The following is a 27320-nucleotide window of genomic DNA, read 5'->3' on the forward strand; positions in this document are numbered from 1 at the left end:
AGCACCTCAATGTCCTTGTAGTGAGGGCCTCAAACTGAACAGGGTATTTGAGGTATGGCCTCACCAGAGCAGAATACAAAGCGATAATCACCTCCCTGGCCATGCTGGCCACACTATTCCTGATACAAGCCAGGATGCCATTGGCCTCCTTGGCCACCTGGGCACACTGTGGGCTCACTTTCAGCCCGCTGTCCACCAGCATGCCCAATGTGATCCACAACCCAGCCCCATGTGTGCTATTTCAGAGCAAGAGGGATGTTGGAAAAAAGACGTGGAGGAAGACATGGGGGAATTAATGGGATTAAAACAGCTGGCGTTTAAGTGGCACAACAAAGACCATGGACGGAATGGTTTATTGAGGCAAGAGTGGTTTACTGAGGCAACAAGGGTTTACTGAGGAAAAAAGGGTTACTGAGGCAGGAATGTTTTACTGAGGCAAACAAACACCACTGTAGCCCCACTCCGGCGAGGCGCCTTTACCAAACTCTCCCCACCATCCCCGCTCTCCCCTCACGGGGCCGAGCCGCGGCGCCGCGGGGTATGGCGGTGGCGATGTGTGTACGTGTGGGGGTGCCGCCATGAGGGCGCTTCCCCCCGTTCCTTTCCCGGGGGGGGGGGGGGGGGGGGGCGCTTCAAAAGCCTGCGCGCTGCGCTCCGCTCCCCCTCCATTTCCCCCACCATTCCCCTCCCCAGCGCCGGGCTGCGGCGGCGGCTTGGCCTCGCCGGCTTGCCGTAGTGGGGCCGCCTTAGCGCTGCCTGCCTGCCCGCCTGCCTGCCCGCGGTGACTTCCGTGCGGGCGGCGCCGCCATGTCGCAGCACGGCCCGAGCGTCACGCTGTCCCTCACGCTGCCCATCACCTGCCACATCTGCCTGGGGAAGGTAACGGCCCCGGGGGCGGCCGCTGCCCTCCCTCACAACCCTCCCTCCTTAGCTCCCACCCCGCGCGGGGCCCGGTGGTGGGTGCGGGGGTGCGGGGCAGGAGGGGCTCGGTGACACCGACGGGGGGGACGAGGGGGAGGCAGGACTCAGCCCCGCAGCGGGGGGCGACGGCGCCGCTTGGGGGGGGGAACTGGGAGAGACCCCGGCGGGAGCCTGCTGGGTGCAGGCACCGGTGGGGTTACGCCACCCCCCCACCCCAAAAAAAAAAAAAAAAAAAAAGAAATTCGGATGTAGTGCTTTTGAGGTGAAGCTTGTTGTTCTTTGAGGGGAGGGGGGCATTCCTCCTTTTGGGAGCTGGGATGTCTCGAGGTTCGTGTCTGAGCCCGGTGCTGTGTCGTGAAGGCCAAGCGAAACAAAGAAGAGGTGTAGGACCGAGCGGGTTTTGAAAGTGATGAGCAAAATCGGAGCTGGCTGGAGGAAAAGAAAAGTTTTGATTTCCTTTCTCTGACCCGAGAAGGTCACAGGTGCGTTTCTCGTCTCTGGTATCCGCTCCCGGTATTCGCTGGGTGCTGGAAGCCCCCAGAGCCGCCTGTGGGGCTGTCACCGGTTGCTTCTCAAATTTCCCCTCATTCCTCATGGCTCTTCCCTCATGCTTCCTTCCTTTCCAAAGCACACCTCATAAACCAAATCATCGATTACAAAGGCGAAAATAACCTTTGTGTTTGTATCTGTTATTTATCGTCCGTTCTCTTTCTGCCCCACATGGGCTCGACTCTGAGGCCTTTTTTGCTTGCATGGTCACAAAAGAAGAGGAACGATTGATGTGTCAAGTAGGCGTAGCACTGGCAGTGGAAGTGGTTGCACACCTCTGTTTCTCCAGCCTCTTACCTGTGGCAGAGAGCGATGCTTTTTGCAGCCACGAGTACTCGTTTGTTGGCTTTCCAGTGGGACACAAGCAAACAGGAATGCAGTGCTGTTATCCCTTGTTTTCAATTTATTTAATACAAATGGAGGAGAGCGTAAGTTTATTGTGTGTAATGCAGAGCGGATACTCCTCAACAAGGAGGAGAGCAAAATCAAATTGATAAGGTATTCAGTGTTAAATCTTATCTTGGTGGTTTTCAAAATAATGTCACTACTTTAGTGTAGCTTTGCTGTGTAGTCATTCGTGTTTTGCTATAAAGCCGCTGGCTCTTCTCAAGCCACTGCCTCATTCTTCCACTTTTCTTCTGGAATTGACCGGGGACTGGTGTAACTGAGTTTGTACTGGAAGAGATTTCCACACTCTTCTTTCTTGGTATCTTGCACTGAGGTAATTTATTAATGTTATGTAAGTGAATCTAGTGGTGACATCTGTAATGAAGGTCTTTGAATGCTTCCTTTTTCAGTTACATTAAGTTGTTTCAATTTTGCCGAAGTTGGCTGCTCTGACTGTCCTTTTTCTTTTAACACGCATCTTTGTCTCCAGCTCGAAGCATCATTGAAAAGCATCAGAAAAAGCTCCTCTTTTCAAGAGTAAGGCTAGAGGGAGTTGCAAAAAGGTATTCAGTAAAATAAGGAAAAAAATCTTGCGGTTTTTACTAACTCGTTGGGGGGGCAGAAAGCAGAACAGAGGGATGACGTGTTCTAGTACTTCTGTGTTTTGTAGGGTGGGCTTCAAATTGAATATAAAGCCCACCCTCTTCCTATCTGCAAAACTTGCAGAGGATTGGTTACAAACCAGAAACTATTCAGTATGCTTAGTGGTAAGTAGATAAAAAGAAGTAGCGAATAGAAACTCATTCAGTAATGTTATCCACTCGTGTTTAATGAAACAGAGATCTTTGGAGGGGGGATAAAAAATGTTACTCCATTTTGTTAGTGTGAACAGTTTTGTAAGCTATGTTTGCAAGATGGGCAAATAACCATGTATCACAAGTGTTAATTGCTTGGATGAATTTCATCTTTGTAACCTGAATGTTCAATTAACATAGTCTGGGCTAATGTCTAACGTAGTTGTGTTCGTAATTAGCGAGTAGGTCAGAAGCTGGCTGCATCAGGCCTTCAGGTTGCTTGCTGCAGAGTGACTGAAGGTCTCCTGTTGATTTCAGTGGTGGTGGTTTGTTTTGGCTTGGGCCTGCAGTTCTGTGTGCGCTGAAAGCACCTGGGATACGTCCGGGGATTTGTTCACTGGTATCAGCGTGCCTGCTTTTTCCTTTGCCTGCTCCTCACTTAATGCTTCTTAAAGGCCCAAGAGGCATAGATGTCTGCAGGATCTGATTTTGATCCATGGAGGAACCATGTTATGTGGGGGGATGTTGGAATTAGGAAATTACTCAAATTCACCTAGCTAATCAAGCCTTCCTAAATAAGCTGTAGTCTTTCCAGTTATTGTGGTCGATTGAAGAACTGAAAGGGTGCTGTAATTCAAGTAAAATGCTCTTTAGTAATGAGTGTGTCATGATCCCCACCCCCAGGCTTGTCACAGGCAGTGGCTCGGGGACTTGGTGAGGGGAAGGGGCCCCCAGCCTCGGTGTTTCCTGATGACATTTTGGTAGCAGCTCCTGCTGCTGGGGCATGGATTGCTTTGTGTGGATTCTGAGCTAACGCACGTGTAAACCTCAGCCCTGAAGTGAAACTTGTAAATGTGTGTAAATCAGGAGTACTGTCCCCCAGAGAGTAATAAACGTGACTTACTATTTTGCTAGAGATATGGAGTAATCATTCACTTGCAAGAAGTGTATAGCCATGTCAGGGTTGGGGTAACTGAGGGTCTCTTGCTCCCCTGGGAGGAGACCTGCACTCTTGAAATGTCTTTTCCTGTTTGGACTATTTTATGTTATTCTGCTCTGTACCCTATAATAGCCATCCATATAACTATTCTCATGTAATGGCTGTTCCTGGGTTTAAAAAAAAGACCAACTAGAGGAAAAAAAAGTTATTTTTTTCTTCTAGCTGCTGATGGGAAAGCTGGAAAAAGCTCTCTTTCTGGTAAAGAAAAGCAGTCAATAACAAGAATGTGTTTTTAATAAATGAAATTGTAATATTTAAATGTTTGCAAAGCCTTATTGTGCTAATGCTTGCATTAAACCCCAAAAAAGCCACCTTAATTAGAAGTGATAATATGCAGGTGCTTGGAGGAATCCCTTAGTCTCTGTATGCACACCTTCGTTAACTTGAATTTCTGTTTGTATATAGACAGTCCTTAGGCTCCTGTGCTGTCATATTGGAAGTTTTTAAAATACTGCTAATCCCACACAAAAAGCAAAATGAAGAAGGAACTGACAGACCTGGGCCCTTATACAGATATGTGTGTGTGTCTCAGGGGTAAAATACTTGGTTTGTAGCTTGTACAACACCAACTGTGTAGGCATGATTACTACAGGGCACATCTAATCTGTTTTCCAAGGTGGTTTTTAGCTGTCCTTTTGAGTTCCTTGATTCTCCCTGCCAACACTTCATTTTTCCTTTTTAGTTTGTCTGCTTTACTGATAAAATGAATGAGGGAAATCTCAAGGCTGGTGAGGGCTTTTTTTTTTTTTGTTGAAGCTGAAAGAATTCGCATGAACGTGGGCTTTAACAGCTTCACAGGGGCCATGAAGTAGACTCTGAAGTAGTACATGCCTCTACCCCCATGAGTCAAAATATGTTTCTTGGGCAGAGATAGTGATGGAATAAAAACAAATAATTACTTTTAAGAACCTTAACACAGATACTAACGTTAAGCCTTGTGAGGTTTGAGAATGTATTACCATAAATTGTACTAGAGCACCTCAGTAAAGTGGAGGTATAGGGAAAAGTCTTCTATGTATCATATTTGGTCCCTCTATGCGTACTTACTTTCAAACAGGGTTTCTTGTTATTATTGTTAAATAACATGAGAGAATAATGCAAAGTTTGATTACCCTGCTGTTTGGGGGGGGGGGGGGGAAGCTTCTTGAGAGGAACTGTGTCTGATTGAAATATTTAAGCTGCCCTGTTCTTGGGTAATGACTTACTAGTAGCAATGCATATCTAGCAGGAGGTTTGAATAAGTGATTGCTGGTTCATATTTCTGCTCTGTGGTTTTGGCCTGTATCCTCGTTAGTTTATTTCCATGAAGCTGATTATGTGCAAGCTAGGGTTAATCGGCAATACCGCTTCAGTGGCAGCTCTTTCAAGACAAAGTGTTGGTTGATGCTTGGGGCAATCTCTCAATCCCTCACTGTTAGGAATGAGTGAATGTGCACGTTTTGGTTCCTCCACAGCGGAGCTCATTTCACTGGTTGGCTACAGTTCATGGAGATGGTGGGATGAGGGAGTGGCTTCTGCCACACTGTGTGTTGATGAGCTCTTGGGATCAAGGATCTTTAGTTTTGCAAAGAAAGTTATAGCTGTGGTGTCACTAATAAGGAAATTTGGTGCTGTAAGTCAGGAGACCACTCCTAACCCGTGGAAACAGCAGTGTCTCTTTTCTGCTGGAGACCAGACTTGCTCTGAGAGATTGAGGCAGTATGTTTTCATACTCAATTACCTGAAAGGGTTTTTAAGTATTCATAGTGTCTTTCTGTTTGTTTTCCTTCTTTCCTGTCTTCCTTGATGCTGAAAGGTTCGTCACCCAGTAATCTGTGTGAACAACCATGTCTTCTGTTCCATTTGTATTGAAGTCTGGTTGAAGAACAATAATCAATGTCCAGCTTGCAGGATTCCCATCACGCCTGAAAATCCTTGCAAGGAAATCATAGGTAAGGACAACTGTAGGCTTTGAAATAACCTTCTGATATTTACTGATGGTTGAAGTTCTTTCAGGTCCAAAGATGTCTGGATTTATTTATTTTTTTAAACCAGCCTCTGACTTTAAATCTTTATCGAAGTATACATAATAACAATAAGGTAAAAATTCCAAAGATGATATGTATAATAACGGCTTGATATTCAAAAGCAGCAAGCACCCCACCACTCTAATTATTATTATTTTCAATCTTAGTTGGACAGTGCCTTTTGCTGGAAAGAAGGCATCTGTCTCTTCAAATAGCCTACCTATATGTTGCAGCCTGTTGACCTAAGAGGTCAGCATTTAGCTGAGAAATAGTGTACTTAAATCCAGAATCTTGAATGGGTGTGTGTTCTTTTTGACGGTTGCTTGTTTTTGTGGGATTATTCACCATGCCGCTTTTGCTTTACTTTTTAAAAAAAAGTCAAAGCTGCTTAAGAAAGTCAAAGCTAAAAAACCTGAATGAGGATATGAACTTCCTCAGGGCTGGAAAATACTGGGATCTCGATTTGATGTAAAATGTCACCATTGCTATTTGGTTCTAATCGGAAAAATATATCTGAATAGTCATACTTTAGAAACATATGCTGTCATGTGTTAAATAAATGTATGTGTGTTGGTTTTATGTTGTATTTTACCCTCTCCCTTAGATCTGTTTTAATAGTGTGGTCTTAAATAAGGCATGATTCTGTCAAGGATAATACAAAGTTGAAAAAATTCAAATGTTGTGTTCCTGCTGTGAGACAGGATTTTGACTTCTAAACATCACTAATAGCTATTCCTGTCTAACCTGTTCTGAAAATGCAAGGTTATAGTCTCCCATGGTACTAGATTGGCCCAATATTAGCTGTATTTGTAGCTGATATTATGAAAAGTACTGCAAGCTGGATTGCTAGAATTGAATTGACTGAAAAAGAAACAGTATTTGTGTTTTCTTTCCTTCTGTGCTGCTTTAGGAGGAACAAGTGAAAGTGATCCTATATTTAGTCCGACAGTCAGAAAACACCTACGTAAAACAAGGCTTGAATTGCTCCACAAAGAATATGAGGTAAGCACATGGGAGCATTGTGATTTTCCAGACGAACTGCAACTGTTAAATTACTGTATGCAACTTGATCTTTCTGCTTTGAGTCCTGAGTCTTTAATTTGAGCAAAGCTTTAAGCTGAATCTATGTGGAACTGAGCCGCATTAATATCCCACCTTCTGGCTGAGGTTGGGGAAAGCATTTGCTGGTGGCTGAAGAGGTCCTGCAGAAGCCATAGTGATGCTCTGTCTAAGCTACAGGTAGCCAAATGCAGCCAGTTCCAGAGACTGGAAATTCAACCCTAAGATACTATGGGAGGGTTTTCTTTAAGCATATTGGGTGTTGGGGTATTTGTTCTGTATTTGGTACAAAGACAAACATTTTCTGAAATACTCCCCTGTTACTTGGGGAGGCTAAACTTCTTGTTAAAGAATAATGCCCACTGGAATCCTCTGGTGTAGGTTAACTTATATGAATTGTTGCTTTGTTGAATGAATGCTTGGAAACTTCTCTGTTCTGCTGGAAAAATATTCTCTTAAGAACAAGGTAAAAAGGTATTAATAAGGAATGTGCTTAGTTTGTCTTCTCAGTTATTGTTTCCGTAGTAGCAAGAGTGTGAAGACACCGCACACTTTTCAAGGAAACCTGTCTCACAGCAAGGAGAATGAGAGAAAAGAAACAGACGCTGTATAAATATCCTTAATGCAAGGGAGGTGAGGGCTGCCTTACAACAAGTTTGCCTAGAGCTCAGTTTCTTTCATAGAGCAGTCATTGAGAGGGAGGTTTCCCGTGTTTCTATTGAATCAACTCCAAAATGACACAGATGGGCATAGGATAACATAAATGTCTTTAAAAATGAAGCTATTTAGAAATGGTTATTAATTTTTTGAGGGGGGTGGGGAGGGTTTGATATTTTTTTTTCATGCAAATATGCCTTGAATTTATGTAAATGCCATCTTATGGTCTCTTTTAATAGTCTTACCCTGAGCAGTGTAATTCTTAAGTTGGAGAACAGTGAAAAAGACATTTTTAGGATAAATTACTTTTTATCTCTTTAGCAACAGGCTTTTGAAGATTTTCGCTTCACTGTGGCTCCAGACTGACACAGCTAGTTGCTTTCTTTTTTTTTTTTTTTTTCAGTCTTTCCTTAGATGTTTCTACTTTTATGCACCTGGAGCAGCCTCTTCCAGGCAGTGCTCTGTCCATTTTGAATGCTGAGACTTTCAGCATCTGACCATGTGATGTTTCAGAATGAATCTCTCATATCGTTCTCAAATAACAGCAAATGAGTCAGCAGAGGACGACCTTAAGAATACACTTTATACAGGAAACCTTCCCACAGAGTGCCCTAATAATAGATTCATGTTGCTGACTGCTTTGAACCTTTTGGTCTGCCCGCCAGTTTGTTCAGGGTCCTTTATGTAGTCAGGGGATTCCCTTCACTAAAACCTTCACTGTGCTTGAGTGTGCAGGTTGATTAAAATCCTGCCTGGAGCACAATACATAAGCATATTTAGATAGATGCGTAAGTGAAGGCATGCATCTGGGCTTGCCAGAGAACCCATGTTTCTAAAGTGCTGTGGGAACTTGCCAGTATTATTTAATTAATCTCACACATTATTTTAATTCCTGTGAATTTCTGACATCTTTAGGATGAAATAGAATCCCTGCAAAAAGAAGTGGAAGAACTGAGAGGCAGAAATCTCAATTTACAGACACAGCTGAAATCTCTTCTGGATCCTACAGCACCGGCTTCCTCTTGCCAAAATGAGGAAACCAGCCAATCAGCAGATGAAGCAAGTACCAGTGGCCCAGAAACCCCAGAGGAATGGAGCAAAAAGCTGAAAGCTGCCAATGATATATGTGAAAAAGTGATAGATAATGTGGAAAAGTTAAAGGAGGTAATAAATATGTTTTTTCAGCTATCTGGTCGTATAATGTTCATGTTAGTTAAACAGGAGTGAGAGCTGGCATGACCTCTGGGTACTTCATAGATCTAGAAGAAAAGGGGGAAAAATGAATTCCAGTGATTGTTGGTGTGTCATAGTATTTCCATACAGCCTTTGCATGTGTCAGATGTTATTGCTTGTTCTAGTGAGCCTTGTATATGGCTCTTCCTCAACTCCTGTGTCACTCTATGACTGGGTAATTGGATTATAGTAGTGCTTGTCACCAGTATTGATGACCAGATTTTTCAGGCTTGCAATAATCTATATAATATATCTATTTTACAACATTCAATGGCCAAACACAGTACAGTTGGCTGAGGCAGATTTTGCACTATTGCCCTCCTTGCTAACCAATATTTTTGGTGCGATTTGCTGAGACAGAGTAACTTGACCCTTTGACTGAAAATAGACAAGCTTCAGCATTTTATAACCCAAAGATTCTTTACCGAAAACCTGCAGCTTTTTATACATCTTGAATGTAATAGAAAAGAAAAATGGTGTTGCAGAAGGAGGGATGCAGGAGGTAGTTGTGTGAAAACCCAAATAAATAAAAATACCTTGCAAAATCTACCTATGGGCACAGGAAAAATGATGTTAAACATTGACTTAGAGTGAAATTTCAAGATAAACTTGAAGGGCAGGGTGGAAAGGACTTGACTTGCATTTACTCAAAATGCTCCTTGTATTTCTTCTATGAACAATCCTGTGTCACCTCCTGCAAAACTGAAGCCTTAGGGTTAGTGTTCTTTCCTAAGAATTAGTACTGTTTGTTCCCTCTGCTAGACTCAAAGGTGTACATCGTAACATTCTGCCATTTTGTTGTTCTTAATGGGACACTTCTAGGTTTGTGTCTGTGCAGCCTAAAGGAAATTCTGGTCCTGATTAAACTAATCTGTGCATGATAAACCCTAAAAATGAGACAAAGAAGTAAACCGAGTTTCCAAAATGAGCTTTTTCAATAGCACGGCTAGACTTGGACCTCGGCTTTACAGACAGGGACACAGCTGGCCTCCTCAGGGGATCCCAGGAGCATCAGAGTATAGTTGGCTAAAGGGGGTTCACAGCAAGGAGTTCTTGTCTATTTTTTTTTTCCCGTTACATTAAACTGTGCTATCTCTTTTCTGTGGTGACTGAGGTTTATAACATTTTTTCCAAGATAGGTAAAAATAAGAATATAGTGAAGGTTGGGGCAGGGGTAATGTGTGTGTGTGTGGTTTTTTATTTGTTTTTTTGTTTGTTTGTTTTGTTTTGTTTTTTTTTCTCCAGCATAACTCCAGCAATGAAAGGGTTTTATGTTTATGGAGTCTCTGATTTTGGTAAGGTTTAGATACAAATAGAAGGTTTAGAAGAGTTTTAGGGGCTAAGTCTGAAACTATGATGCAGATACTTTCTTCCAGTCTGTTTCCTGTTCAACAGCTGCTCAGTTCTGGAAGTACCTGAAGTCACTTGACTCTTCTTCTGCACTTACTTCACTTGTGAAACAAGTGTGCACTGACAAAGCCCAGTCTGAACAGCAGGAGTCCTCTTTCCACATAGACTCAATCTTGAACCACAGAACTACAAACCTACTTATCCCCTAAAATAACTGACACGGGAGATTCAAACACTCAGCATTTCTCAGTGAAATGGCGTCCCTCAGAAAATGTGGTTCCTGTCACTTTCTAAATCAGTCCATGTGAAGAAAGGAGTCACCTTTATCCTTTAGTGTCCTAGGACAGAGACTCCCAAAGTAGATGTTGTAGCTGAGTAGAGTCAGAGCAAATCTGAAAGTGCTGGTACAAACACAGTAGTTAGGAGTATTAGATAAGTATGCTCACTGATAGTGTGGTTACATGAAGTCATTAATCTAGACACTGCTGCATGGGGGGGATCCCTTGCAGATCACTGGCTTGGAGGTTAGAGCACTCTATGGAAGGAGACCAGAGAAGTTAGGGTCTGCCTTCCTGTGTGCCAGCTAGATAACTTGTGTACCAGCTCTATACAAGTTGTGCAGATTTCTGTTTGATTGTGTGGCTGGAGGAACTATGTCTCTGGAAAGAGAGAAAGGTCTTGGCTGTGATGGCAAATGGTTTGATGCTTCTGGATTCTTACTACCTTCAGAATAGCTTTTCATATTCTTCTTTTTTAAATACTCAATAGAGGAGTTGACACTCAAACACCCAAGCCCTGAGCTCACCCTTCCTATTCCTTCTATACCAGAAATCTCTACTTTTGTCTCTAGGAATATTGTAGGTTTTTTGTTTTGTTCATTTATTTCCCCTCTATTTCTGCCCCCTCCACTGTCTCAGCCTCACCTGGGGAGGTTACTTATTTGGATAAGTATTTAAGGTTTTCTGCCTCTCTTCTTGTGCTGTTTGATGCTTGTAACAAAGTACATTGCACTAACAAGGCCAGATACTCTGGATCATACTTACATGATGTTTCCACTGCATACTAGAACTGAGACTGTGACTTGCAAGTCCTGGATTGGTGGTACAGTTTTCAACATACAGAGACCAAGTAGACTATGAAATGCAGCGAGTTCATGCTACTTGTTAGGATGGTGGCGTTCGTTGTTCTGAAACACGGCAGCAGGAAAGCTTCTCTTTATATGAAGTACCTTGTTAACAAGAGCGTTTGCTGAACTGAAAAGAAGGAATTGACCTCAATTCAAGGAACAAGAAGGGTTGTGAATCAGGAGTCTTAATCAGAAGGTCCTGCAAGAAAGTGAAGAAAGACTGCAAATAGCTTGTCATAATGGATTTACATCCGTAGGATAACTGCTTTGAAAACAACAAGCAAAAAAAAAAAAAAGGGAAAAAAACAAACAAAGTAATCTTAATCTAGTTTGGGATGGTGGAAGCTGTTCTACATTAGTTTTGCTGATACCTGCACGTTGTAATGTTAATGCACTTAACGTATTTAGTCATGTGGAAAAAAAAAAAACATGGAATTGCCATTAGTACATCTCCTTAATGACTTTCTGTACTAACTAACATAGCTGTGTTTATTTCCCTGGATAGGACACTTGCAATGTATTTTGGGAATATAAATTAAAAATGTCTGTTCACTCTTCAGTTTTGCAAGCCATTTCCCATGGTGATTTTTAAGTGGTGTCCCTGTCTGAAGGCTGTTTTCCTGCCTTCACATTTCTAGTTCTGTCTCTTTAAAAAAATCAGAAACAGCTTGTCCTATAAATATTGGAAGTCATTTCTATTTTACTCTATACTGATTTTTTTTCCTTTTCTTTTCCTTAGGCAAATAAGAAACTGAGCATGGAAAACAATAGCCTTTTAAGAGAGAATTTGCGACTAAAAGCTGAAGTTGATAGTAGATCACCCCAAAAGTATGTGAATATTTTAAAAGCTTCTATATTTTATTTATAGACTCTTTAACTGTTGTAGAACTTTAACCTAAAACTATGGTGGTGTACATGGCATTGCATATGTGTCTCGAGGTAGACTTTGGAGTTTTTATCCTCACAGACTTGGGTGACAAATGCAACCTAGAGAATAGCGGCAAGTCTGCGGTGAATGAATATGCACTGGCTACAAATGCTGTTGTGTTATCTGGCCAATACTGGAGAACTGGATTTATTGAATTCTACAGCTAACTTATTTTTTGTTACTGAGAAATTTCACTTAAATCTGACATCCTTTTGTCAAAGCAGGTTTGTTACTCTATAGAGGTTCTCATTTGCATTTGGTTTTGTTTGGTAGTTTGTTTTACTTCCTTTTGCTGCCTTCAGGGTTTGTTCTGTGAACTTAGACTCCTCGTACAAGGAGTGTCTCTGACATTCTTGTGTCTGGTCAAGGCATGCAAAATCAGACTTATGCAGCATGAGGACATCATGCCCAGAGCTGACATCTCTGTTCAATGTTTCTAAGTAGTGAAAACATCAACAACAATTACCTCAAAAAGCAGAAATGTTTTCGTACCGATTACAGCTGTGTACTAAGGTACCTCTCCTTGGAAGTACTTTGTAAAGCAAAGTGATCGCATTTTTAAAGTTCTGTCTTAGAAAGATAAGAGCGACATTGGCCAAAGTTTTATACAGTGATTTTGGGGAATGGGGGTGGGGAGACATCCTTCGTAATGTGAGAGGAGAGCTCTCTGGGTTTTGATCTAATTTGCAACTAACTTGCTGGAAGATGAAATTCATCCTTATAGGGAGCTTCCTTGTCAGACTGTTTGTTTAAGACCCCAGGAAAGCAGATGCATGATCCTTGTGCTATGATGTTAAATGTATAAAGGTACATTTTGTCCTGATGTCCCCTAATAAGGGTGATAAAGTACTGCTAAAGGTCTTGGCAGTGGAAAGGGATTTAATGGCAACAAATATCTTTCTCCCCTAAGACTAGAGAGTGAGATGGCAAGGATGGGAAACACATAAGTAGATGCAACAAAATAAATCCTAGAAAAGAAGAGCTAGAAGAGATGGAATCATCTACCGCAATCCTGTTTCAGTAAGGTCAGGTAAACTCCCCAGTGGAAGGAATTTCAGTTTCTTCTACATGTACCATCCAGTTGATCGGAAAGATCAGATGTGAAGGGAGGGGGAACCAGACTTTGTTGCAGACTGGTTATTTTACCATCTTTTGCCCATGCAGCATAAAAGAATAGCTGATGACTTTCCTCTTTAGAAGCACAGATAGAATCAAATGTTATTGGAAACTGGACATAACAAATACCTGGTTTTGCAACCCAAATGCCTAGTTGCATCCTTCCTGCGTGTTGGGAATGGTTTTGCCCAAGCTAACTCTAGAGCTATGCATGGAGATTGGAGGACGTGAGTTGGATCAGGCTTAAACTGACTCAGGAATGGTTTCTACACTTCAGAAGTTTAGATAGTTGCATGCCTGTACCCTGCTTCTGTTATCTTCAACTTTGGTGTACCACAAGAATTTAAGTACATGCAAGGAAAAAAATATCTCGGAAGAAATCCTACAGCATGTTAAAGTTAGTAATTTTGATGTACCCTGTCTATATCCATTCAGTTCTAGTCTGGTCTTCTAGAGTGAATTCATCCAACTCTTCTAGGTATTTGACTTAGGATGAAAAGTAAGCTTCTGATTTATTTGGTGTTGCTGTATACTCTAAGGTCTCTCCATTGCCTATGGATTTCTGAAGCTGTGATGCTTAAAGATGGGTATAGTATTCCAAGTGAAGCTTCAGTAGCACTGACTTAGAGCAGAAAAACTCTCATCTTGCTACAAGGTCCTTGTATCTTGCAGTACTATTGTTGTTGTCTCCTTTTATTTGGCACTTCTAGCACAAATGGCCTGTACCAGTTCTGCTAAATAGCTACTTTAAAGTTAAACCGGTACCCCATTTTGCACTTCTGCTGCTAACGTCCGCTTTCAAGTGTGGGACTTGACCTGTTTACTGGCTTTCTTCAGGTTGATGGCCTGATGCTTACATCAAATTTTAAGCAGTTGTTTTGAATTCTAATCCCATGGTAGGAAGTCTCTACCATGTTAGTTTTTCAGATTTTATAAATTCATTCTTTGGTCCTTGCGGTCATTAGTCTAGCCAATATCTGGGCCAGACTTAACATTGAGACACTTCTGAAATGATCTTCCAGTTCTGATGGCAAACTTTGATAACTAATATTTATAAGGCTTTTAAACTAAGCTTTACATCCTGAATAGTGGTTAAAATAGCTTAGCCTTGCCTAAGAAATCAGAATTTAAGGCATTAACATCAGAACCCAACAATGTCACGGTAGTTAAACTTTTCTGTGCAGGTGCACTGATTTGCAAATGCAGTTGGTTTTGGTGCACTTCATTCATTGTTGAGATGGTAAGTTTCGGGAAAAGGTTCTGAATGGGTCTCCAGTACACTTTAAAATAGCTACTGAATTATATCCTTATAACTTAATGTCATGACCATTCATTTGCTTGTCATATTTCTTAGCTTTGAATTGCCAGGTGTGGATTTGTGCTTAAACAACTAGCTAGGTAACTGACTAAAACTTGAATCAAATGATTTGGGAAAGGATTTGTCAGTATTCAGTTCCCTTATCCCATACGTAACACATCTTGTGCATAATGATACTGGAGCTAATTATCACAACTTAAATAATTTTAATAGGCTTTGCTTTATTGCAAAGGAAGCTCTGATGGCAAGTGAAAGATCCCTTTGTATCATAGACTCTGCATCTGACATCACAGGGAAAGTATAGTTAGCCTTCTTCAGTGGCTAACTGAAGAAAAAAACCTTCCTTTTATCATAATCTGGAGTTGTTTTTCCTTTTGATCATCCATTGAAACCTGCTGAAAAATATCATATATGTCATTGCTGCAGTGTCAATTTTATTGATGGGAGGTTTTACACTTTTTTTTTTAATAGATGATGGTCATTGATTAGGGTTTTGTTCTTTTTTTTATTTTTACTTCCTGAAACATTTTTGAGAATAATTTCTCAGACCCAGAGTTTAATTTTTGAGCAAAACAGATAGAAAGGAAAAGACATTGACCAAACCATCATGAAGTTGGGACATAGGCCTGAAAAGCAAGTAGAGGTAAATTTCATGCTCTGATTCTTACCAGAAACCTGTGTTAGTCTCCCATTTCTCAGGCAAATCAGACTGTTTGGTGGTTGTTTGCTTGCTCTTTACTTGTTCTTTCTCCTAAGGAATTCTCTGTGACTTCTGTTTTTCTGGTACAGAACAAGAAAACTTCTAAAACTTAAGTTTAGCGGGATGATTAAGCCCTGTGACTTCCAGCTCTACTTAAAATAGAAAACTGTTAGGTCCATTGGCAAAGCACAATGGATCTAAAAGCATTTTTGGCAAAGGAGTGTTTGCTTTTTACCTGAAGGAAAATAACTAGCAAGTCCATCTACTCCAGGGTATAGCGTATTTTATGAATGGTTAGATTCAAATTAGCTTGAATCAGACTCCTAGACTTCCTAGGAGCCTTTCCCCTAAATATTTAATTTCTTCTGCCAGTTAAAATCCCAGTATGAAAAACAGTCTGTAACATGCTGAAAATTGTTGCATTATGTCCTTTTTTTTTTCTGGTTTTTGTTTTTTGTTTCCCCTTCTCCAGTTTTATTGTTTATCTTGTCTAGATTTGTGACTTTGGGTACATGCACACCAAAATCTAAGGCTGTTGACTTTGTAGGTCTTCTGTGCAACGTCCAGTTTTTATTCAGTTCAAATATTTCCACTCATGCCAAGCTACTCAATTCCGTCTGTATCTCATTGAGCCTACCAATAAGCTTCTCGTAACCTGTGTCCTGCATGCAGGTTTCTATCTTCCTAGATAGAAAACTGGGCTACTTTCTCAATCTCCCAGCAAGCTGGCTGTCCCAGAGGGGTGGCTGTTTTCAAAGACCAGCTGCAGTGTGGCCTTAAAAGTAAATAGGAGAAATTACTATTCGGTAGCCTTGAAAACAACTTTGAGTTCTTGACCCATAGCACTAAAACCTGAGGAAGCACTTACTCTAAGATTTAAACCTTGAGTAAATGTGTATCGGTAAGGATGTTTAGATCTTACTTGGTTTTGTGGGTTTTCTGGTGTGTTTGTGGCGATTTTTGTTTGGTTGTTTTATAGTAATTTTGAAGTAACCTCTTCTGGCGTATGGTATTCACCTCCCTGCTGCTCTACAGTTGTCCAATAAACAGCAAAGCTTAGTCTTACTCGTGATGTGAAGGAAATGGACTTTCTTGGCATCCAGGAGAGAATTTTGTGAGATGTCTCTAGATCAGTTTATACTCTTTGAACAGTGCTATGAAGAATGTTTACTGCCTAGTATCTACCCATATTGAAAAGAACTTGTTTTCCTACAAGCTTAGGAAATTAGCTCTGGCAAGAGTTTCTCTTTCATCCTTCAAGAAGGAGCTATTGCTTACATTCTTCTGTCACCTTTTCTGCAGATTGGAAAGCAGTAGTAGGCTATACCCAGGGCTTTGTATTCAGTGGAACCAAATTCCTTTACTGATCCATTTTTCTAGATTCAGATCTGAAATAGAGCAAGATGCTTGAGGTCTATCTCTTTTCCTATTTTTTTATTGTTAGGATAAAGCTGCCTAAAAAAAGCTGTTTGTTAAACATTCCTGTATCGATATTACACGTTGCTTTAAGGAGATTGCCTATGCCTGGCACATTGTCAAGATGTTGCTGCAGATCCCCTTACATGGCTGCTGTGGAGATTGCAAAACTCATTCTCGTCCAGCTGCATCTGGTACATGATGCTCTTCACAGAAAGGCTGTAGAACACAGTGTTGCTTTCAGATGTTTTGCTGGATTTCCTAGCTTTCTTCCCTTCTTAACACCAAAATTCAAATGAAACGTGTATCAAAATGATGAGACTGGGTTTGGATGCACACTCTGGCATTGCCCTAATTTCAGTCTGTGACAAGCACTGACTGTACATTGTCACTTCCCAGCCTTGTTTCTTTTGGAGAATGGATCATGCTCACGTTTCTGAGCCCCAGAGCATTGCACAGTCTGGACCATCAGGTGATTAAAACTGGAGAATCATCTGCCACGGTATCCTTGAGGTCCAAGTCTTTCATATATGGTTATGTAGGAAAACTCTGGCTGTAGTTGCTTGCTGTACAAAAAGAGGAATGTTTATCTCAGTCTGTGTGGTTTTAAAGGAGGTTCATACGGAGTTAAGGTCTAAACTAGACAGGGTCATAGTCAGTGGTCACTGATCTGTGAAAACAAAACCCTAAAAGTGAATTTGTGAAATGAATAGATAAGGAGAGAAGAAACAACTGAAGAAACTTGATCTCTTGTAGGTGACAGACTATTAAACTTTCCAAATTGTTTCTAAATGGACATCTTCAGGAGTATTCAAACATAACCGAAGGAACAGCTGTAGGATAATGAAAGAGGGTTGCTCAAGTGTTGTAACTGTAATGTTAGTTCTTCTTGTGCACTGATTTGACTGCTAATTTTCTGATTGATGGTATCAAGTTAAAATACTGTTGGGGCAAGGTGAAAGACTGGCTGAGGAAGGGCCCTGAAATGCAGGATTTAGGTGCTCATCTAGACATCCAGCATTACTTCAGGTGCTATAAGCCAGTACATTCATCCAAGGCTGGCAGATGTGATACAGGACCTATAGCAGATTGTATCCTCCCAGAGTGACAGCTGAAGGCCAGCAGTCATGTAAAGGACCTTATGTCATGGGCTGCTGGTGCTGGAGGATCCAAATCCCAGCTGAATGTCTTCATTTACTTCAAGTGACCACTAGTTTCTCTGGACTTTCTTTTTTTTTTTTCTAGAAAGGAGGTACTTGAAACAGATGTAGTGAGATACAAACTCACTGTTTAGTGGAAATGACTGAAGAACAAGTCCCCAACACTGAAAATACATAGCCCATGTGTGAGAACATGAAACATGCTCTTTACCACACATGCTGAATAGCTGAACTCCTACTGATAGATGTCTGTTGTTGTTCCCAGGTGTGAAATGGTTCAGACACTTTCAAGGAAAACAATTTATCTGGAGTGCCAGGCCAAATTTTCATTTATTTTCATGTAACTGTTCTGTATTTTTTTTTATTATTTTTACTATCAGGCTATAACTCTTTGACTATGGCACAGCTCAATGTACATCCAAAGGAAAAGAAGAGGAAATCACTCAAAGTGGTTTTGTTAAGAGGATAGGGAGGATTCTGGCTTCTTTACCCAAAATGCGCATGTCTTCTAAACTGTTAGCTGACCTGCCAGAACAGTCACTAAAATATCTGTCATCCTCTGGTCTATAGTACTTGGTTTAAATATGTGCACTGTAATACATCTGTCTTAAAAATCAACGTCCTTGAAAATTTGGGAGATAAATGCATGTAAGTCTCAAAGCAGGAACAGAAAGGAATTACTGCTCTGGTGTTTAACTGCAGAGGTAACTGTTTGTATTCGGTGTGTCAGCTGCTCCATTTCTGAAAACCAAAATTCCCAAGCACATTCCTCTACAACAATTAACATATTAGTGATGCTGTTTGGCTTTGAACAACATGCTGCTTTTTTTTTTTTTAAACCTGAGGACACTTGTTATAAAAGTTGCACTTGAGAATACAGTGCTTCCTCCTCGTAAGCAAATCTCAGGCTGTCACTAATGCTATTTGCATTAAATAAACATATTACACCGTTCTTCCATTAAATAGGAGTTGCCAGGTATGCATATAAATGTAAACATGTTTAATTTGTATGTCAAAATGTGCGTTACAGCAGACCCCAGAAAGTCTTGCTTATTCTATGTAAGCATGTTTCCCTGTCTCACAATTGTCTCTTAAGCCAGCTGTATTTTTGTGTCATTTTTGTATCCTTTATTGAGCAGTGCAGGTTTTATTTCTGTAAGGCTGTGTGAACAGGCCTGTTAGAGAAAGGCAAAATAAATACTTCCGGATCTCTAGGAAGCAAGAATAATCTTGCTCAGGCCCTGCCATGCTGTAGTGACTATCTCAATGTTTTAAACCGGTATCTGATTTAATAAAAGCGGGGAGTAAGCCAAAATGTATTGCGTGTGAGGATGCTTATTTCATTGTAAACCCCCCTCTTCACCTGAAAATGTAAGTGCAGCATTTCTGAACTCCCTGTGATTCTGCTTTTATCTGGCTTCATATGGGGAAAGGCGGAAGGCTTGTACAACTTATCTTCCACTTCCCCTCTTACAAGCAAACAGAAATGCAGAAACTTCTGCAATTACAGGAGACAGTTTGTTACACATAGAGTAAGCAAATGAGAGAAGGCCTACTTTCATTTTTGCCAAGACAAAGGTAATTGGGTAGAGCTAATTTGTGGTTCCTTGCCTTGAGCGTTCCAATCAAGTCAGCTTCTTTTGGGGGCAAAAATCTTAGAACATCAATACTCATAAATATAAAAGCACTCCCTTGCATTTTCATACCTGCACAGCCATGAGTAGCAGATACCAAAACTGAGTGGAACTTAGACCACTTTTTAAATTAGATCCATTTGGTAGCAGTTCTGTGAAAGAACTCGCTTGGACTGCAGTGTGAATCTTTCCCACCACTAAGTTGCCCATACCAAAATCTTCAGAGTCCTTTAAATACGCAGAAGCAGCTGAACAGTGACATACATCAGTAGGTCCGGTCACTCATGCCCAACTTGTTCAGGGCGTGTGATACTCCTTATTTCTTTCCCTCACTGCTGGTTTGACCACATTGCAGTTGTCAGCATTGAACAGTCTCCTGCTACTTCGGGCTTAATTTAGTTCCTTGCTGGAAATGCTTACACAGACTTACGGATATTTCACCAGCGTAGTCATGGGTCACCGATAAACCTCCTTCAGACCTCATTGGTCTAAAGGTTGCAGTGGGAGCATCTCATGAAGGGGTAAGGGGATAAAATGAGGAAGTTTGTGGGGGAAGTGGAGCGGGAATTCCCTGTGAATCTGAGGGATGCTGAAGGAAGAATAGACAGACAGAAAAAGGGTGGAAATAACCAGACAGTCTTTGTGTTGGAAGACTGAATATAAAGTTGTGCTGTAACACAGGGCTGCAAGGTAGAAAGTGAGTGTTAGTTTAAGCCCAAATACAGAATTGTCATTTCTTTGCAATATAAAACCATGCATGTCAGAGTAATAGGGTGGCTGCAGGTCTTTCCCTCCTTCCTAATAATACCAGAACTTTAATTGTTTTACCTTTCTGTAAATTGAAAGTCTTGGATGGAGCAGGAAATTCCCTGGTGCCCACCTGTCAGTGACAGGTTAGAATTAGTCAGAGCATATAGCTGAAACCTTCACCTGCCCTCTGGGGAAGGTCAGTCTTGAAAGCTGGTGGAGGATGTGGGGAAAGATAAGTCTGTATCTTTGCAGCTGAAAATGTGCTCAAGCTGGAAGCCCCACAAACACAAAACTTTCACAAACCACAAGTGGCAGGTTTAGTGGAGTGGAGTGGAAGCAGAAATTACATTGTTCCAGTTCTAAAGCTCAAAAAAAAAAAAAAAAGTAGCTCCGAAGTAAGTGGGAGTACCCACTTGCGATGGCCAAGGAAAAGCTGTATATCTAACAGGAACACAATTGAAATGGTCTACGTAAGTATTTAAACTACCTCAGAGGACTATTGCAATTTCTGAATTTCACATTGGCATTTTGTATTTGACAAGGTGACATTGTGTAGGGAATGTATTGTAAAGCACTGCTGTACTGTAGGAAAATGATTGAATGTAAATATTTCAAGATGTGGACCACTGTTCAAATGTTATCATAAATCTTTGCCATTGTTTTAGGGGATAATTCTTCATGCATATTTGAGTTGAATTGATGGAACCAGCCCCTGGAAGGGTAATCTGCTTGTTATTGCCTTACTACCACTAATAGTTTAATTTTGTCTTTCCAGGTGTTCACTGCAACCTATACATTATATATGATGATTTATTTATTTATTTTCATAATTAGCAAAGAAATACAGTTCTCGCTTCTGTTTTCAAATTTAACCAGTTTAATAGCTTTGTTCTTTCTTTAAATTAACTTGAAAAGCATGAGGAGAATGTCCTTTTCCAGCTTAATATTTTTTTGTTTGTTTGTTTTACTACTTGCAGGTTTGGTAGGTTTACAGTAGCTGCACTTCAGTCCAAAGTAGAACAAAGCGAACGTGAAATGAACCGTCTTAAAAAAGCACTGGAAAGAAGTGATAAATACATAGAGGAAATGGAGTGTCAGCTTTTACAGCTGAAAAATGCAGGTGAAGGAACCCAGACCATGAGTGCTGTTAGTGAGAGAGCTCTTTCTGCAGATGCTAAAGGAACTGAGAGCAGCGAAGACACTACGTGTTTGAAAACCCAGGTTGAGGAGAAGAAAGCTGTGACTACCGGTCAAAGTTCTGACAGCCTTGAACAGCTGTCAGGTGATGGAACATGTTCAAGTTCTTCTAGTCAAGATGGTTCTGCTGGTTCAAACAGCCAGTGCGTCCCAAAGAAGGAGCTATTTCCAGGGTGTCAGGGAGCTCTGCTGGATGAGAATACTACAAATATGGATACCTGCTTAGAACAGCAGTGGAATAAAATTGAGGAGTGTACCCCATATAAGGATGAAGAACTTTATGATCTTCCAGCACCATGCACTCCGTTTCTGTCTCTCAGTCGTCTTCAGCTGAACACTCCCGATGGAAAAGAAAACGCAGGGAAACCGTCAACGTTCCTCAGAAAGCTGAAATTTGAAGAATTTTGTGACATTTCAGATGACTGCAGCAAAGATTCTCCAGAGCACAGCACAAGCAGTGAAAAGAAGCTAAACTGTTTTACTATGGGAAAATCAGGGTTTTGGGGGACTTGCCCAACGAACTTTGCTGAGAACTTAGATTTTGATGAATCAGCGCAAAATTCAGTAGCTGGCCAGTCAGCTGAAACATCAGTAAAGTCCAGCGATAAAGCAAGTTCGTGCTTACCTAAAAGGTTGCATACTCTCTGCTCTTCTGAAATGAATCGCACAAGAACCTCCAGCGAGACATCTATGGATGCCGCCTACCTTGATAAAATTTCCGAGTTGGACTCAATGATGTCTGAATCAGACAATAGCAAGAGTCCTTGCTATAATTTTAAGTCCTCTGATCTTGATAATTCTTCAAAGTCAACAGAGTGCTCAAAGCTTCTGAATGAAACTGAGAAGAAACTGGAAGGGATGAATGAGGAACAGAGCATGAAGTGTCCAGAGACGAGCGATCTACCAGTTGACAGAGCTGGATGGAAACCTGCTATGTTTTCCATCCTCTCCCCATCTGGACTAGATATGAACGACCACTTCCCACTTTTTACGGGCCAAAACGTAGCAGCTAGTGAAATCAAGCCTCCGAACTGTTTATTTCAAAGAGAGTTTTCCCAGAGTTTACTATTCAGTAATTCGCAGAGGCTATTTGAGGAACAGAAGTTTGGTTCGTGCTTTTTAAAGATGTCATCTGACCTGCACACCCAGCTTAATCCTCCTTGGGTGCCTTCCTTTATTGCTGAAAGGAAAAACAAAAATATCAGTCAGTCAACCAAGAGGAAAATTCAGAGCAGCCTTTCCAGCGCTAGTCCATCAAAAACTACCAAGAACTGACTGTGGAAATCAAACGCGACTCAAAGTTGTTAACCTGCAAATGTTGAATATTTACCAAGTGAACTTCATTTTTAATGACTTCCATGCAGTCTGATCCTGCCTTTTTCTGGCTAAGTGTAAACTGAACATTCCCTTGCCCATTGCAAGGTCTTTCCTAGGGAAGAACCATTCCAGATCTGCTTCTTTGGCTGGAAATCATGTTTACTTGGAATTTCTGTGGGCTTTTTTTTTTTTTAACCTTTTAGGTTTTCAGGTATCATGATCTTCCAGTTGTGAGCACAGTGAATGGCTCCATTGAACAGGACAGTTTTAAGTGGTCTTGTCAAATCCGTCACTTATGTAAGAACTTGTTTTAAAGGTTACATTTTCCATTCCTAAAGATTACATTTTGTGCGTGCAGGGCAGCTACTGGCTATATATCCTATGGATTCATGAAATTGCTATAAAACAATGTCAGTTTTGCCATAAAACTTGCCTCCAAGAGGAAATGTTGCTGCTTTGACTGTTTCATAGCACTGTACTGTACTGAAACTATTGTTTTAAGTGGGTATAAGGTAGCAGCCTCTTTCTTTTCAGGGTTACACTACTTCAGTTAGAAAACGTCGCTTCTTTAACACTGCAAACATAGCTTGTATTTTTTGAAGTTAAGCACAATTTTTAATTTAGTTCCCAAAAAGTGTTGTTATTCTAAATGTGTTCAGTATGCCTATGTAGACCATGAAAATGGGTTTGTATGCTAATGACTTGTTTACCTAATGTGCACTGAACATTTTACATTAATACTGTACCATTTTACATTAATACTGCATGCTTTTCTATGTGAATTGAATAAAACATGTTATAAGCACTGTAATCCTTGATGTCGTCTCTCAAATATTGAATTAGCAAAAAAAAAAAAATTGGAAAACTTCTTTTTGCATAATTTGGAAAATACGTTTTTTATCAAACACAAATGTGAGCTTATTCGTGAAAAATAAAATCTCCCTTTCTCCTCCTTATTAGATGTATTAACCATTCTAGTGTCAGCATCGACACAGTTGATGGAAATGGCTTTTGTCCTCTCTGGAGGTGACTCTTCCATGAAGTATTGCATAGGTCAACATAATGTGAGGGCCTACTACAGGCAAGAGACCTAATTAAGCAGCAGAGCAAAATTGGTTTCTTTGCATTATTGTGTTTCAAGTTGTTTTTTTTGTTTTGTTTTGTGGGTGGGTGTCTTTTTTTTTTTTAAGGGCATGTTTAATTGTAAGATACCTTTTTTTTTTTTTTCTATATGTATAGGCCTTTGCTGGCATTTTTTACAAGCAGACATTCTCAATTCATCAATACGTATGATATGGAAAATCCATACACTGCCTTTAGTCCCCTTGCAAAGTGATAGGCACTGGGAAAATTTCAATAGACTGGCTCTTCTTCTGTAAATTCTTGTAAGCAGTTTGACCAGGAATTACATTTCATATTGCAATGTGTGCATGCATTCGTGCAATTGGGGTGTTCATTTTGAAGTGGGACTTTTCTTTTTCTTTCTTTGCTTGCTTGTTTGTTTAGTTTTTGGAGAAACAAAATTACCAAAAAATCATTCAGGCCATACATGCAAGGCACCTTTCCTGGTGACGTGCAGTATGACATTGTGGTTTTTTATACTACTTCATACCATATACCGCCTGGATTTTAATCTTCAAAGAAAAATCTAGTTATTCTGTTTTAACTTGGGTTTTTATTTTTACTTTTTCCAAAATAAAGGAGCATCATTAATAAACATCTGGACATGAGCTGCTACTTGATTTGGCCAGTTTCACTGAGTCAAAAGATGCTGCCTTGATTTCACCCTCTCAGAGAAGAGGTGAGGGTATCTCAAATACATTCCTAAAATGTCTTTGTATTGCTAAACAATCAATGTAAGTGTTAAGGTCGCTATTGCTTCACTGTGGTTTAGGGGCATGCGTTGCAGTGGTTCATTGCATACTTCTGATACAAAGGTAATTTTCAGCAATGAGAATATGAACACAACTGATACACATGAAATCAAAGTAGAATAAAGGAAAAAGCTTTTCTAATGCTACTTCCTAGTCATTTGGTCAGGAACACCACTTACGAGCTTGTCCTTCATTCTAGCTTTACGTGTCAAGCAACTGGATAGATAGAAAAGAGAAGCCTAAGATTAGAAAAAAAAAAATCCGAAGATCACGGCCATAAACTCCGTAACTCATTCTCAAGCAGGGACAAAGAGATGTTTCAGGGCAAGTGCTGAGTTTCCATTTGCTCAGGGATGGTAACTTCCAGCATTGTGGCAAGACTTAGTGTAGTTGTCCATGACTGGCTGTTTCCCAAGCACACGCACTCACACTCAGATTTCAAATGCAAGAACAGCGAGTAGGTTGTGAGTGAATCCAGTGCTGTAAGTGGGAGCTTTTTGTGTTTCACGACTTGAAAAGCTGAAATGTATCTGAATTCTTGTATCTTAATCTTTTTGTTGTTGTTGTTTGTTTGTTTTTTGTTGTTGTGTTTTAAAACAGCTACCCCACTGTAAATTCTGCATTTTGGTTAACGTAGACTGTGTTCGTTTTGGCTTAAAGTTTGGCAGAGTAGTTGGTGCATTAACAACTTCAAAAAATTAACTCTATGTAATGACAGAATGGGTTGGCTTGGAGGGGACACTTGAAGATCACCCTGCTGTGGGCAGGGACATTTTCCCCTAGATCGGGCTGCTCTGAGCCCCCTCCAACCTGACTTTGATGGGGTATCCTCTGCTTCTCTGGGCAACCTGTTCCAGTGTCTCACCACCTTCATTGTGAAAAATTTCTTCCTTACCCTCTTTCATCTACCCTCTTTCAGTTCAAAAAGGTTAATGAATTTCCTCAGTTACAGGTTTCCTGAGTTATAAATTTATTAGCCATAGCAGGGGCTTCAGTTCTCCAGGTTGCGTTCTGTCAATGCTGTGCTTGCTTGATCTCTTGCTGTACTTACCATGTTCTATGAATAAAAGAGCCTAAACAAGGGTCCGTTGCTATCCATTTTTTATGATAGTTATGTAATAATGTAGACTCGGAATATACAAGATCTAAAACTTAACTATTGCAATTTTGATTAAGACAGTAGATTTTTCAAAGTGGTGATGTCTAATGATATTTAATAGCTCATAAATTTTTTACTCAATCTAATTCTACTTACAGTACTAAATACCAGGCAACTTGCAGGTTTCAACGTAGAAGAATGCTCTCCAGGGGTACTGACGATCTAGAGGGTGAGATTGCTGCCAGCCTCAGCTCATCGCCAGTGGAAGCTGTTGGGCTGCACCCAATGCACGGGTCAGGTTTTGGCTTCTTTGCAGGTGGTTTTACCCACAGGACAGCTGGCAATTGACCTGTTCCTCCCCAGCTCCATGAAGGCCTCGAGAGAGCCCGGTTCTGCTTGCTGCTGCTTCCTCAGATCGAAGCTCATGCTACAATGGCTCTACTGATTGGCACCAGATACTGACTTGGGATATGTCTGGGTTTTACTGTGTGGTTTTTTTTTGTTGTTTGTTTTTATGTATCTTCAAAAGGGGAGGGAGGGGTAGTGTACAGCTTACTTCCATAATACAAGGTGCACTAACTTGCACCCCACTTCTCCATTTTACAGTTGTTTCTCACACCAAATAATGACATTTAAAGGCAGTTCGAATCAACTAAGTCTGATCCTAATGCTCACACAGCATCAAAGCGTGTTGCTGCTGCTAGAAAAGAGTCCTGCCTCTGACACCCATCAGCCAAAGGCTTGGAGAAGTCTTTACACAACTTCTCTGCACTGTGGCTAAGGCAAATGTCTTGCAAACAGTGAAGCCGATACACCTTGGTGTACAATTGTCCCACGTGAATACGCGCAGGCTTCTCTCTTCTCCTCTTCCAGGTTTGGATGGGAGGAAAAGCAACTCCAAGGTAGCCAGAAATGGGGATTTGGGGTTATCCCAGCGACTGCCTGCAGGCAAAGGTGACGGGCAAGGCGCCCGCTGGGGAGGTGCTGTCCCTGTCCTGCCTTTGTTGCCTCGGTGCCACTTAACGCCAACTGGGAAAGCCTTCGTCAGCCGAGGGACAGAGAGGCAAGAACAGCTGGTGCAGGGGAAAGCGTGCCGGTGCCTTGGCAGCCACGAATGTAGCGCGGGAGGATGAAGCTGGGGAGAATAAAAAAAAAAAAAAAAGTTTACTATTTCTGATTTTTTTCAGCTTTTTTTGGTAGAAAGCGTAGCCTCTACTGCTTTTGCAGGCTACGTGGCTGCTGCCTGCGTTCTCCTGGTTTTCGGGGCAGCCAAAGGGATGCCAGCAAAGCCCGGGGTCCGGGGACATGGGGGGCGGAGGGGGGGTCCCGCTGGTCCCCGCTGCTGGCAGGGGGGCGGCACGGGGAGGGACCGGCCGGGGATGGGGTGGGGGGAGAAGAAAGGGGGGGTCTCCCCCCTCTCATCGGTGCTGCCGCTCCCCGCAGTGTTTTATCCCCCCCTCCCCTTTTCTGTTACCCAAACCTGGTGATTAAGACGCGAAACTAACAAAGAGTTTCTCTCCCACCTTAACCTTGCACACAATCCTTTAACAAATTAATTAATCCTAATGAATTAACACTTCATTTATTTAAACGCGCTACAGTTCATGAATTAAATTTTCATGCAGTGATTAAAGGCTGTTAAAATATGCATGATTTCGTTAAAATTTTATAATAAATCAGGGCAATGTGTTACATGACAAGGCAACTACTTCCCAGCCCCTCGCTTTGA

The 27320-nt window shown here is 41.2% G+C and overlaps 1 protein-coding gene across 1 annotated transcript; it reads left to right on the top strand.

Moving 5' to 3' along the window:
• The first annotated feature begins 239 nt into the window (after window positions 1-239).
• On the top strand, window positions 240-25573 carry OBI1 (ORC ubiquitin ligase 1). Its single transcript, XM_080552312.1, has 6 exons — window positions 240-879; window positions 5447-5582; window positions 6568-6659; window positions 8289-8537; window positions 11822-11910; window positions 21082-25573. Exons 1-6 carry the CDS (start codon window positions 808-810, stop codon window positions 22574-22576), a joined length of 2133 nt encoding a protein of 710 aa, XP_080408438.1. The 5' UTR covers window positions 240-807; the 3' UTR covers window positions 22577-25573.
• Window positions 25574-27320: the final 1747 nt, after the last annotated feature.

Source organism: Anser brachyrhynchus (genome assembly GCF_964034855.1).
Source record: "Anser brachyrhynchus genome assembly, chromosome: 1".
In the NCBI taxonomy this organism is placed as follows: domain Eukaryota; kingdom Metazoa; phylum Chordata; class Aves; order Anseriformes; family Anatidae; genus Anser; species Anser brachyrhynchus.